Below are 14565 nucleotides of genomic sequence, written 5' to 3'. Positions count from 1 at the left end.
ATTGTGGTCAGGTGTTATTGTTTACATGGTGGGCGTTTCATCGTCTATGTGGCATGCACAGCTCTCTCGCAGATTCACCAACCAATATCTACCATCAAACCTGCTCCAAGCGCGCCACGCTTTCACCTGCAACCCAATCCACTAATCAACAGCCAGGTTATATCAACCCCCGGTACTCTTCAATCCACTGTCGTTGCCAAGATCGCTGGTACTCACCCGCAGGTGGTAGTTTCATTTCTGTGGCCACCCGCATTGTGTATCAAGTGTTAACAGATATGTGTTTGTTATTAGATTCTCTGGATTGTTGACTAGGATCACCTTGCCTCCAGTATCTCTGTCCCTTTCTCATTTCCAGCCGTTTTTGCCTTCTGTTCTGCCCACCAACTTCAGCTCAAGGCTCCCCTCATCCCTGCATCCACATTCCTTTCCCCTGAATAAATTCATTTCCCTGATTATTTCATTTCGCTGAGTCTGTTCTGCATTTGTGTGGTCTTCCTGGTTGGGTGACGCGTCCCAGTAGCATGATTAATAATGTTTGTATTGGCCAAGGGTCTTGGGTCAGCATCAGGTCGTCCATCGCTGCCCTTGTGCCAAGGTCTTGCTCATGGTCCGGTACTGTTGGGTCTCTGTAACCATGTTATAAGAGTTGCGGTCTAGACCTCGCTCTATGTTGATAAATGTCCTGACGAAACTTCTTTATGAGATTGGCAGATATACAAATAAATTGAATTGAATTGACATTTGTCCACAGGTCCGGATCGATACTACACTTAACGCTCCTGTGTAGGAACAGTCTAGAAGGTAACTGAACAGAAAAGAGCAGAACACTCTGCTGCTAAGCAGCCCATTGATACAGGGACATGACACACAAGTCGTCGGCTATTCTGAACACTAAAATCACTTGCATGTCCAATGCAGGTCGCGCGCTGGACTCGCCCTGGACATACCTAGTTCCTGTTTTGTAATGTGCTCACAGGCTGAACCTGAGAGTTGGATATGACTGAGCCAGAATGTGTGATATGACTGTAAAGGCTGTCATTTCTACTGGGGATGAGGGAACATGTCCACCTTAAAAAAATAGTACCTTTGCCTCCCAGCTCTTTTACAGTTTATATTTGATTTAGCCATAAAAGGACTAAATGAGCAAGGTACTTGCGGATCTGTTTTTGCCTTACTTCCTTAAAGGACACTGATATGTCCGTAGCCACTTTGGCCACAAATGCAAAGATTAAAGCCTGGGAAGATTTTGTGATCTCTGGCTGCCTCGCAAGGTTAACAGACAGTCCAAGGATTTGCAGACACTACTCACAGCTGACGAAAAACAACCACAACTTTCTCTGAATGTTTTACGATGACAGAAAAAATAAAATAAAAACAGTCCATTAGAATCATAGGTATCAAGTCTCTAGATGAAACAGGTAGTGAGCTGCAATAACCAAATTTTAGCTCGTTTAACCTGTTTAAAAGGATTCCCAATAACAATTTATCAACAACAATTTAGATACTGTAATTCCCAGTGACACAAACCTCATTCTGCAGCTCATCGTCACTCTTGTGGGAGGCCAGCATTTCAAACAGGGAGGTGCACAGCTCCTCTGGGCTGGATGAGATCATGTTGCCTCCATTCAGATACTTCTCCACCTCTCCTCTGAGGATGGTTCCATCCCCAGAGCTCACAGATCTTTCTGAACTGGACACGTCAGCACCCATCTTCCTCCCGCTCTGCTGGTTGTTGAGGAAGTTGATGAAGTCCAGGCTCACTTTCTCCTCATGGATGCCAGAGCAGGGCAGGTCCTCCAGTGGCTCCAGTGTGTAGCAGTCATATGAGAAGGCAATGTTGCGTCCAAAAGTGGAGCCTCGTTGGGGGTTGTGACGGGAGCTCTGGGTCTGGACAAAGTCCTCAACGCGGGACTCTCCTAGTGAAGCCACCAGCTGAGCCACACAGGAGCAGGAGGCTTCAGCTGCAGATGAAGGAAAGGGACCAAACATCTGTTTGATGGCCCGGGTCTCCTCTGTGCCCACGTGGTCTTTGTTGTGGAAGGTTTCAAACAAAAAGATGGCTGCACTTTCAATGGCCTCCTGACCATGTTCCGTTCCCACTGTAAAACAAAACACAACATATTTACACTTTGATGTCATGGCCGCAGGGTTTACTGCAGCAGAAGCAGATTCAGTAATTCGGTGCCCCTGGCAATCCCACACATGGAGCCTCCCTAATGGCTGTTTCTCACCTGCTCTATAAATCAAGAATGTTGCTATAAAGCAGTGGTGGAAGGTCAATAAGTACACTTATTCCATTACAGTACTTAAGGAATATTTTGAGGTACTGGTACTTTACTGGAGTATTTCCATTTCATGCTACGCTATACATACTATACACAACACTTCAGAGGGAAATTTGCGCTTTATACCACTGTTAGAAACTAAAAAAATCTAGCGTAGCATGAGCTGAAATGTCTCCTTGATAAACTCAAGCAATTTGATAACTAAAGCTCTCAATGTATACAGCCATACAGCACACTGTGTTTTGCACAGATGATCACGCCACAGAAAACATGTCCAAGATTTTGGATAATTTTAAGCTGAAACAAAACGAAAACTCTGTACAGTGTGTCTGTGGTAAAACTGAACTAGCATAGCACAGCAGCACAACGTCAGGGCTTCACTGTGAAAAGCTAGCTAGCAGCTTTTTTCCAGAGAAATGAAATCTAAAGAGAAGATGCAATCCATCATCTGATTGGGTGCGGCTTTATTTGGCTATTTATCTTGACTTGTATCTGCTAACTAGCTAGCATCAAGAACAAGAAGATAATGCAGCAACGTTACATAAACAGGGACTTTTTATTTCTTTTCTGTGGCAGCAACATAACACAGCTTTCAGTAACTATTTTACTGCAACCTGAGCTTATCTACACACTTATACAATCAACACACAAACACACACAATACTTTCACAAGCAACCCGCTAGACTCCACCTTAAAGGGGAGGGCTCAGCTGGTGACACACAGGTACAGTTAGGCTGTAACAAAAACAACACAATAATCACAATGATTTTTATTTTCAGGTGATTATACACTAATGACAACATACCTATGAATATTAGATTCCATTCCTAAAAAATAGATCCTGTTAAATGTTACACACTGGACCTTTAAGTAAGCAAACGTACTAATACCTCACTTTCAAAATACTCTACTAGAAGTACAGTGGTGGTTGCAACAGAAGCCTTTCTCCCCGCTGCAGGACAAAAAAGAGGAAACTCTTATTTTCTCTTTTGTATAATTACTATTGCTCTGTAATAAATCAAAAGTATTTCTAATCTGATTAATCAAATAATCAATGGAATAATCGGCAGAATAACACTGTACTCTCCGCCACTCAAATACATCTCTTGCACAGAAGTTGATTTAGCCACTTGACCTACTGTTATTAAGAAGCATTTTGTACTCAGTAACATTATGCCCCTGGAATGTTAATGTTATCTCAAGTAACAGTTCTTGGAAGAAACAGATTGAGGGATTAAATCTACTAATCTACAATCCACTGAGAATTAGACAAGAAGACTCAACACAACAGCTGGGACAAACTACCAAAACATTCAGGTATGTGTAATATCACAATACATCCATAGTTATTAGGTGTCCTCTTTGCTGGGGGACCCAGTCAGTTGCCTAACTTGCCTAATGCCTAAAATTCAAACTGAAGGCACAATTAAATATGATGTACTTGTGATTTTAATGATGAGGATTATTAAGCCTGATGCAACAATCACCTTCACCTTTCCTATTATCATCAGTGGTATCTAGACAGCAGAGCTGTTTTGTATGGCCATTAAATCTGAGCTTTGCACTACTCATAGCTCCAAAAGAAGGATCAGCAGCTGTTCCTCTGAGCAGTAAAGGCTACAGCATGAGCTCACTGTTTAAGATCCTTGCGCCTCATTTAAATAATATTCCAAACAATTCATGCTTAACCAGAGCTGCACTTAACAAAAAGGAATACAAAGTAATTGTCCAATTAGAGAAAAAAAAAATGTCAGGGGCACAGAAGAAGAAGGTTGAAGAGGCAGAGGAAAGTGAAAACAGATGAAAAGGATTTAAACCAATTAAAATAAGCGTCAGACTCGTTGCTGCACGTAGCAGAGCAGAATGGCTGCTTTCATCCTCTCCAGAGAGTGCTTAAGAGCAACTTTTCATTTGGATCCAGTCACACTGGCTGAGGACAGGTTCAACACATAAAGCATTGGAGGAGAGCATCACCACAACAAATACTGTCGAGTGAGGAGGAAAAAAAATACTGCCATGAATGCAGAGAAAAGCAAACTGAAGGAAAATCATCACTGGCTTTCATGAGAGAGCTCCAAAATTGACTCGTGAAGTTCAGCTAACACTTGAAGTCATAAAGGGAGGATTACAGCATGTACAGCAAGCTGTCAAACACCTGTTTCTATCTCTGGAGTAAATCTAGTATATTTTCACCTGTTTGGTAGGGTTTTCAAATGAGATCATACTCATTTATCTCTTTACTTTTCCAGGACTTTAAATAAACATTTATGAGCTAATTATATGGACATCCAGTCGGCGCCACTAGGCTCTATACAGTCATCCATTCAAATGTCTAATGACAGAGGAATATGCATTCTCCTGCCTCAGATCAGATTTTTATTAATTCCAGTGTGTATTAAAGACAGCAACCATTAACTATTGCCCAAAACACAACAGGCTGTACACAGCAAATGAAAACTGTTTACTCTTTGATTGATTTGGGGCAGGTCAGTGGTATAATTAAAAGGACTGGGTTACAGCCGCAGAGTGTAAAACTGGATGTAGTCTCTGTGACGTCACCCATAGGTTTCTGCAGAGCCACTGGGTGGTGTGGGTGGAGCTGAGGCAGTCTGAATGTAGCTTGGTTTCTGAAACCAGCCGCCTGTGACGGCACCCACCTGTCACTCAAAGTGACCATGCCCTTAATTGTGCAAAACTTGAAGCCTATATGATTTAAATGGATGAGTTCTATAAAAATCCCCCCCATCCATACAGCTGTCATGAATGGGGAAATTAGCTATAGAGCCTAAAGGTGTTATTGGTACCAGGCTGTAAACATGTTTATTTCTGTTGTAGCTGGAAATTTTAATATGGGGCCTTATGGAGATTGACTCACTGCTGGAGCCTCAAGTGGCGGTTAAAGGAACTGCAGGTTTTATTACTTCCATGTTGATTTCAATTGCTAGCCATGGTGGTTTCTGCTTGGTTGCACCGGGTACTCACTATGTTTGTGTGTCATGACCTTCAAAATGTCTTGGTAACAACTCGCTGGTTTCAAACTAGTGATTCACCTTATTAGTAGTTGTTAGGAAACGTCCATAGTGCCAATCAAACACATCAATTATGTAAACAGAAAGTCATTGGAGCAAGCTGCAGCATGACTTCCAAAAGTAGGAGCATTAGAGGGCCATGTAATATTAAATATTAATATTAAACTTAATTGCTGGTCCTTTGTAAATTTATTTATTGTTTCAAATATATGAATGGGGAAATATGTGTGGTAGGAATCATGCAGTTTATGGAGAGAGAAACATTTCTGATTCCGCTAACCTCACCAACAATAATTGATGATTTTACCTACAAGTCATGCTAAGTTTCAACTCACCACCTCAGTCCATTCTCTTTCCCAGGGCGGCAATTAATGCCAGCGTTTTGTCACGCCCTTCTGCATCTTATATACAGAGGCACAAGGTACCCTTTAGCATCATGTCATCAGGGTCAACTCAAATGTAACCCATCTGTGTCAGGTGACAGCATATCGGGCGAAAAAGTGCGCATATGGAGGTGGCTGGGGTGTATGGATTGGTCCATAGAGATCTTCATACAACATGGCACAGCAATGTGCTATGATCATTCACCTGTGCTGCTACTGTAAGTCAACATGTATGCTGTGAGAAAGGTCTTCAGTGAGTTCAGTTATGGAATCCAACCAGAAATGGGATTCATGCAATAGCTTCTTCAAGGAGCTGTCCCAGCTTTGACTAATATTCCTTAAACTCTTAATCCACCATATACAGTACACTGCACTGCAGCTGGACTGTCTGTTCTGTAAGAACTATCTGTAAGCCTTCCGTACTTCCGTACTTCAGACCTCCACCTCAGCATTTTGAAATAAATTCATTGACTTCCGAACAGTGGGACAGACAATTCTGTGGCAAGGGTTCAGATTTTCAACTATGAGTCACAATTCCACATTTTCAGACATTGAAATGGATTGTTTATTTAGCACGATGAACTGATCATTTTCTTTGTTATCAGCCAAAATGTATCCTTGGCACATTGGTTGTAATCTTTACGTATCCCTTTGCATTATTATTAAACAAATGTTTGAGCATGAAATACATCTCATGACGGCAAGAGTGACGGCGGGTGTCCTACTGTTGTTATCATTACATGTTGCTACTTCTCTTAACAGCAGGTCACTCAAAGGTAGTATTTATATGGAATATCAGGATACATTTCTCAGCATTTGTAACATTTGTAACCTATTCCAGGTGTCCCATCCAGTGCTTTTGGATCTAATCAGACACCAGCAGCAAATGTGCAGTTTGGTAAGTTGCAGAAATGCCTGACTCATTAGAGGTTAAGGCAGTTTCTACCCCAGTTACCTAAATGATGTATTTGAAAGTTAAAGCCAAAGTGAATGTATCAGTACAGTCCATTAAAGCTCTAATATGTAACATTTCTTATGTTATATATTTTGTTTAGTTGAGTAGTAGCTTGCACCCCTCTGGGATGTCCTTTGTCTGCCAAAAGAAGTCAGAGAAACATTTTTAACGAACTTTGTCCTTTGTTATTGTTCAGCGGCAGAAATTGTACATTGAATTAAGTACGTCAATAATGAACCAGAAATTTGACTAATATCCTTAAGATGTGTCTTTGTTGTCACTGTACCTATGGTTTAACTATTCAAGTTAAAGGAACAGGTTCAACCAACTTGTGCAAAATCCTGCCTGTTCTTATTCTTAGGTCATCGAATACCACCTTTTTTATTTCATGCCCCCATCAGCGTGTAGAGCCAGAATATTTTCACATCTAACTCGATTAGATGGTAAGACTCCACAAGTGTTGGAACAGTGGGAAGACCAAGACGGTTTTTGTTAGTTTTATTGTTTCTGTCAAGTTTGAAGTGTGTTTTTTTCGAGGAGTTGTCAAAGCAATAAAGCTTAGTTTGGTAAAATAGAGAAACTTGAATTCAGAAGGTGTACAGCTGTATTTTTCAGTGTAATACGTGCTCGTCGTGCAGTGAGTTTGAATTGTCCAGGTATTGAGATGTCTGTCTCTGAGACTTCTGCCTCCAATACAGTGAGGGTTAATTTGGTATGTCCACTGAAATACAACATTTCAAAAATTCTAAAGCAATATCTCTTTGAAGAAACAATGTCCTTGTTAATAATGCATAATCCACAAACATCCCTCAACAGCGACAGAGGGACTATTTCTTTGGAAGACATAGTTTTGGTACAGAATCTTTGACGTCATGAATGAGGCAGAAATGTCAGACACCTTGAAAACTGGGGAAATAAAATCTAAACTATGTGCCAAGTGAAGAAATATGTTTTTTTGTAATTTAGGTGAACTGTCCTTTTAACTGGCCTGACAAAGGTTGAACTTTAAACTCCCACTGACTTCTAAGCAAAGGCACAGTAACATCATTTCATAATCCCTTTTAAACAAGCAGTCTGAAAACAGAAGACGGCATTCTGTTATTTTTTAACAGTGTTTTCATCACAAACACAACACATGTGAAAATAGATTGAAATAAATTACAATGGATTTGAGGCTGAGGAGTTAATTACCAATCTGTTTGGCTGCCAGAAGGAGGCTCTTCAGTTCCTGACTGGCAGCTTGCTGCTTAGCTTTGTCCTGATGCTCATTGCAGAAATGGACAATCTTCTGCCACGTCAGGCCCTCTCTGGCAAACAGCTCCCGTCTCTTCAGTCGTTTGGTCTAACGTGAGTCACAGGGAGAAATACAAGAAACCATTTAAAGAAAGAGGATAGTAGAAGAGAATAGTACTCACTGCTCTAATAATTTGGATTTCCTTTCATTTGTTTATTTATAAGGACAAGGCACATAAACATTTCTGTAAATGTGTTAGCCAACTCCAAGCTTCAAAAACACGTGATACTACATTTCAAGTTATTTCTTATAGCATCTTTTCAACATTCAAGTCTTTGGAACTCTACACCACTGTGGCTTTCTTTCTTCCATCAGGGTTATTCTCTCAGACTCCACAAAGCTCCGGAGCATGGACAAGCCTGGAGAGATCACCAGTGGATCAGGGGTCAGGGCTGACACATACACCCCATTTACACCTGCTATTAAAATGTGATCTGTCTCCGGACAGGGTATCCAGATAATAAAGGATCCTATCTCGCCTTTGCATTTACACCTGGTATTTTTGATGTATTCTGTGTTTCATGCGTTATCCTCACTCTGTTCTCCAGAGCAATATCTACTCAAGTAATCTGAATGGCAGAAAATCAGCCCCAGTCTCCCTTATTAAATATCACAGAATGTTGTTGTTTGAGTTGTTGAGTTAGGGGTGACTTTATAAACTTTGTGAAATGCTGTCCATGACAAATTCTTAAGTATTTGTTCCCTCCTGTGAATTCAAAGTTATTCCTATATTTGTATAAATATTGTCAGTTTGTTCCAGTTTGTTGCAGTACCAGAGTATAGGCTACTCTGTGACCCTATAAATGAAATGCCTTGTTAACAGCATATCCATCACACTCAGTTATTTCTTACTGTATATCTTGCTTTCATTTTTTACGCAGTATAATATTAATTAATTTAATAACATCTTCTGGCACTTTCATGGCACAGAACAGAACTATAAACAGTAATTAGAGGCGTGTCTCTGTCTGCCTTCTCACTGCTCACTCTCTAAATTTGAACAACAACATGTATTTAATGTGAGCTGATAATAAAATCCATATCGGTTATGTTGTGTACAGAATCTTTTTGTTCTGAAATTCTGCTACCCTGGGTACGTCAAAGGTGCTTTAATAGTGTAGGTACACATGCATCCTCAGTAGTTGTGGTAGTAGTTGTAGGACAGTCAGTGTTAAGAAGCGCCTCCCATTAGAGCTGTGAGGTATTAAATCTGAGTAGGTGTGACAGTTCAGGCTCAGAGGTCAGGAGCAGCATTAATGCAATGACTCTGTTACAATCAGGATCTCTAGGTTTTCTAAAAACTAAGCATTTTAACACAAGCTGGCAGATAATCTCAGTGACTCCAGCCATCTTTTTCCCTGTAGAAGCACTTTTTCTGCTTTTCTGGATTTAAGTGGAGGTGAACCAGGTAAAAGTGAAGGGCTGAATACCGTCCACAATTTCATTTCTGGGTTAAGAAAGAGGCAACCGATCTGAGAAACAAATCACTGACACAGAGTGACAATATGGCAGATTTCGAGATGGTATAATGGTTGTCAAGGTTGTAAAATGGCAATAGCAAAAAACAGATTATTAAAAAACAGAGAGCCAAGCAGTGAAAATGGAGGATCCGACCCAGCAGAACCCACCTAGATACAGTACTGTCAATCGGAGAGCAGAGGAGATTGTGTCAAAAGTAACACCACATATTGTAGAATTGCTAAGACAAACATCCCCCTAGCCTCCAGAAACAGCTGTCGGGATTGGGGGGCACATGCACACATACACACTGGTACTGCCCAAAACTGAAAGATTATCGGAATGATGCATTCCAAGCTGTCAGGGAAACAAGTGCATATTGACATCCAGCATCTCCCTGTTGGGAATGACACCTGAAGGGGTAGAAGGAAGGCGTCAATTATTTACTGCAAATTCTGTTTACAGCAGCAGTGAAATGTATTCCAATGAAGTGGCTAAAGCAGTGTAGGGTAGGGTATGGACCTGAAAACCACTGGGTAGGCTAAGTTAAGCTAAACTAAGCTCAGCTAAGCAAAGGCAGCTGACTGTGTTGTGTGTTCATGACAGGCTCAATAAACTGTTTTTATTCTGTCAAGTGTTTAGAGTCTTGTGTGTACTGTGTGAGTTGGCAACAGCTGACGGAGGTGGCAGACTGTTGGTTTTGGATGGAGAAAGCATCACACTGCTATGCCACTAATAGGTCAGAGAAAAATAAAATCACAAACAGGTGTGCAGAGTCTCTTTTTTTATCATCCCCTGCAGCTGATAATAAATCCAGTATTGACACAGTCCAACTTAATGTCCATTGCAGATTTTGTACCAGACATCAGGCACATATTTAGTGTCTGTATATGTTGATGGCCAACAGCAGGAATTTTACTAACATCAATAATATATGATTAATATGTGGCATTAGGGGTGTGTCAATGCATCACTGCTCATTTCTCACTACCTACAACCAATAGCACTACCGGTGCTATTATATACTGTTTTCCAGGAAGTTATCATATAAAAACTATCATGACATTTTATCTCCTGCTCCAGAGCTACACATATTAAGCGTCACTTACACAGCAGACTCTGATCACACACTCTCATGGTACAGTCACCGCTTCCACGTACTAAAAACTGGATGTTGATTTTAATCATAAATGAAAACAGAGTATAGTGCAGAGTCTACATCTGTGTTTTTGGATATTCTATCCATCCAAAATGAAAACATTTGTATTTTTCCATGTGGAGGGGGAAAGGGAGCTGGGTAGGAGCCATACAGTATGCAAGCTGTGTCATCGAAGATAAAATATTCCAGTAATACAACAAACGTGCAAAATCACATTACTTGCTTGCTCACAGAGCTGGAAGGAAAACAACCTGCTGTAGTTGATGCCAAACATAGAACCATCCAGTGAGTGTCAAAGCAGGACACGTCGTAGAATATTTAGTGAGGGGAAATATGCTGACGCGATTCATTTGACATTCATCATGATGGATATTAATGATTTAGTTTTTGTGAATTCAGCCATACATTAAAGTCCAGGTGGAATGAAAAATGTAACCCTTTAAGATTGCATCCTTATTTAGATTCAAATAAAAAATTTAATTCTTTGTATTTTCATATTAAAATCCAATAATGTTGCCTTCCTGTAAAAGAAGATATAACACGTGCTTATGTAAGTATGAACTAACCAATAATATCATTCCATTCACCTGTCAATCAATCAAACTATAGAGCAAAGAATCATTTGTTAGCTATAACAGCAATAACAACACCTCAGTACTTTATTCCCTGTCTTCAAACTGTCCTCAGTCACCTTCAGATGCTGCATTCAGTCCCAGTGTGACTGAGCTGTTCACTGGGAGCTACCTGTCCAGCAGTCAGCTAATGGGCAGCTAACACACAGCACTAACGTCGCTCTCTACTATGAACTACATGAAATGTGTAAATATGCAGAAGCAAAAAGCACACTTGCTGTTTCACCTGGACTTTAAATGGGTACTCCACTGACTTACACGGAAATGTCAGTTAACTGACAGATTACTGAGCCCGCAAATTCAGTTCTATTTCTTGTCCTTCTCAACTAATCAACTACTACTAGTTGTGGTTAATACGATTTTAGCCAGCATTACCAGAACTGTAGTTACTGCATAAAACATCAACGCAGTGGCCACGAAAACTCACAAGGAATGCGAAAGGCCCTATCTACAGCCAGTGTTTGTTTTTTGTCCTTCTGGGCTACTGTAGAAACACGGCGGTTCAACATTCAAGTAACCCTAACCCTCAAGCTGTCATTTTCTTTAGTCAGTGGTCCAACTCGACCTATGTTAGCCAAAGTGTTGTTTTTAATGAGATAGAAAGCCTAAAGCATGCATTTTACATGAACTCAATGTATACCCTTTAAATAACATGAAAATAGAAAACATTCAACATGTTGCTGCTATGAAATTGTACGTAGGCATATGCACCTGTAGGTTATTGTAAACAGAAACTGTGATTGGTTCAATAGATCCTCCCGAACACTACATACTGGACCTGTGCTTTACTTCCCAACTCCGTTCCATTAACCTTTCCAGTGAGCCAACATGCAATTAGTATCATAGGTATCACCTGTGTTTACCTTACTATTTCATGTCAAAATAGCCGCTGTGAAAAAGGTCTGTTGTGACAATACTAGTTTACAGTTATCCACAAGCTGGCCTTACCTTTAGATCACTGAGCTGCTCAGTAAAGTCCTCCTTCTTGCTGACAGTGGAGAAGGAGCGCAGTGCACCTGTGAGCCGTGGAGGAGACATTGTTCTCTGCGCTCATCCACTGGTTCTCCAGCTTATTCCTGTGACAGACTGACAGACAGACAGACAGACAGAAACAGTAAACTGAAATTTGATGGCAGTGTGGTTTCTAGCTTATCTATGGACACGGCGCATGTCTATCTTAATACCCACTGAACTCCACACAGAAAAGCTGTGAGTTTTAAGTTGCTTTTAAAAACTACAATCACATTACACTCGAGGTAGGACATTATAAGCAAATGTAACACATCGTCATGGAGCTGTGGTGTATTCGGCATAACAATGAACCCTAATAAAACACCTAACAGCAGTTAAATATTTGACTGTAATAGCTGTGTGTGCAGAGGAGTAGCATTGTGCTGGTTGGAGAGTAACCGTGATACCTTGAATTAACATCAGATTATTCGCGTAAATAAGGCTGCTTGGTGAATATGGTTTACGCCGAAGTTAAGCACGGATACTATCGATTCGCCCGAGATCCGAAATTATCTTCTAAAACGTAACCCGTTGCTAAAGTGATGGTGACATTAAGTCAGGTGTTTTTAACGACCTAACAATATTCTCTACGGACAGGAGAAGAGAGCTACAGCTCGCGCCAAAGTCAATAAACTGTTATTTATTATTTGTAAACAAAAGTTCCCTTACGCCATGTTTACCAACTTTTACATATTATCATGAAAGATGCTCACTAACGTTGTGTCTGTGCTGCTAGCTAACATTAGCCTGTCAGCTTGGTTGCCACTTCCCTAGCCGCATTAGCTTTATCACTGTGAAGACCTGTTAGCATAAACGTACCGCAACACATTAGAAGTTAAATACACGCTGTAAAACTTTCTATTTCAATAGGTACCTTCCAAAGAATGAACTGTCAGCGTGTGAGTACACTACCGGCAGATGTCAACAGGAATCGCTTCTTCGCTATGAACTATGGGTGCTGTAGTTTTTAGCGCAAATATTTGATATAAGGTATGGCTGAAATGACTACATTACCCATTTACACAGAGTAGTGCCACATCACGCCGGGTTCGCCTTTACATTAAACCGGCATACACCGAAACCCATGTAAGCGGAGTCGATACTGGAATTAAAACGGGGTCCGCCGCTGCTCGCTAGAGTTATCCGAATGCCACAAAAAATCTGTTTTTGTGTAAAAGTCTGCTCCAGTGTTGTGGAGTTGTTCGCTGCACCCAACGCCATTTCGCTCCATCCATGAGATGGCTAACTCCACCCATTAGCCCGAAGGTCCTGGTATAAATAACGAGCGCAACCATAAAAGCTATGGCTTCATTAAAAAACGAAACTTTTTGTTTCCTCTGCTGAGAAACTGAATTGAAACACTGCATGCTTAAGAAAAGAGACAGCCAACTACACCCTACTATTGTGAGATAAAAATCAGTTTTAGTTTCTACATTTATCTACATATGTTTTTCATTGTTTTTATTTTCTTATTTTTTTTTTTTTTACATATCCCTATCCTGGAGTAAATATGATAAAGGCCCACGTAGGGCACCCTTCCTGTGGAGAAAACCTGAATTGCACTAATGGGTGCCCTTTAAGATGGAGCCATAACCTATGCTATACTCTCTAAATATAACCCCCATGAAAAATGCAAACATTCTTTGTATGGGTTGTTGTATTGGCCCTTGAAAGGTAGTTCAGCTCATAAAAGTTAGTGGGTGACTTATAACGCTAACAAATATAAATCTCATTAGTGTAATCAAGTCATTCTGGGACAGAAAATAAGTTTCAGTCACAAGGTAGGAGCAGTAGTCACTCTTCTACTTTAGAGACTCCCCTACATGTTAGAAACAGTTCTCAAACACTTTCACCATGCAGCACTACTTTTGGATGTTGGTGTCCTTTTTATCTGCCCTTCAGACAGCCAGGAGTCCACTAAGTACATCACCCCTCATGTCCACACTAATGCTGGCAGAACTGGTTTCAGGTACCATGCCCCTTTTAAAAAGAATGAACTGCCCTCAAACTTGAGTGTTGTAATCCAGTTTGAGGTTATAAAGCTTCATTATTTGGTGTTCTTTTGTGATTTTTCCAACGGTTTTAATGAATTCCTTGTTCAGTGTGTTGTTTGTTTCTGCTTGTGGATTGGGCTTTTGTGAATGTTTCTTGTTTCTCTTTGAAATGATATCTTAATATCAATGAGACTGCTTGATTAATTAAAGGTCCTATTATTACTACTTTTTTAAAATTAAATTCATGCTGAATAATAAATACATATCTTAGGAGAAAATAATACAGGTAAACTGTAATGGAAGAGAACAAATGAATAACTGTAGCGAATGTGGAATAAAACAGCACTATAACAATTTATGCAAT

General features: G+C 40.4%; 1 protein-coding gene across 1 annotated transcript in view; it reads right to left on the bottom strand.

Annotated features, from left to right (window-relative positions):
• The window catches only part of ascc3 (activating signal cointegrator 1 complex subunit 3), a 141758-nt gene extending 128600 nt beyond the window's left edge, over positions 1–13158 (bottom strand). Inside the window, exons 1-4 of the mRNA XM_035672105.1 lie at positions 13082–13158; positions 12145–12282; positions 7845–7995; positions 1528–2099 (exon numbers count right to left, since the gene is read on the bottom strand). Coding sequence (XP_035527998.1) covers positions 1528–2099; positions 7845–7995; positions 12145–12234 — 813 coding nt within the window. The 5' untranslated portion in view covers positions 12235–12282; positions 13082–13158. The remainder of the gene's footprint in view (positions 1–1527; positions 2100–7844; positions 7996–12144; positions 12283–13081) is intronic.
• Positions 13159–14565: the final 1407 nt, after the last annotated feature.

This window comes from Morone saxatilis, unplaced genomic scaffold (assembly GCF_004916995.1).
Source record: "Morone saxatilis isolate NCDOM2014 unplaced genomic scaffold, NCSU_SB_2.0 Contig24, whole genome shotgun sequence".
Taxonomy (NCBI): domain Eukaryota; kingdom Metazoa; phylum Chordata; class Actinopteri; family Moronidae; genus Morone; species Morone saxatilis.
The sequence above is the reverse complement of the archived record's forward strand: the minus strand, read 5'-3'. Positions and strand labels throughout refer to the sequence as shown.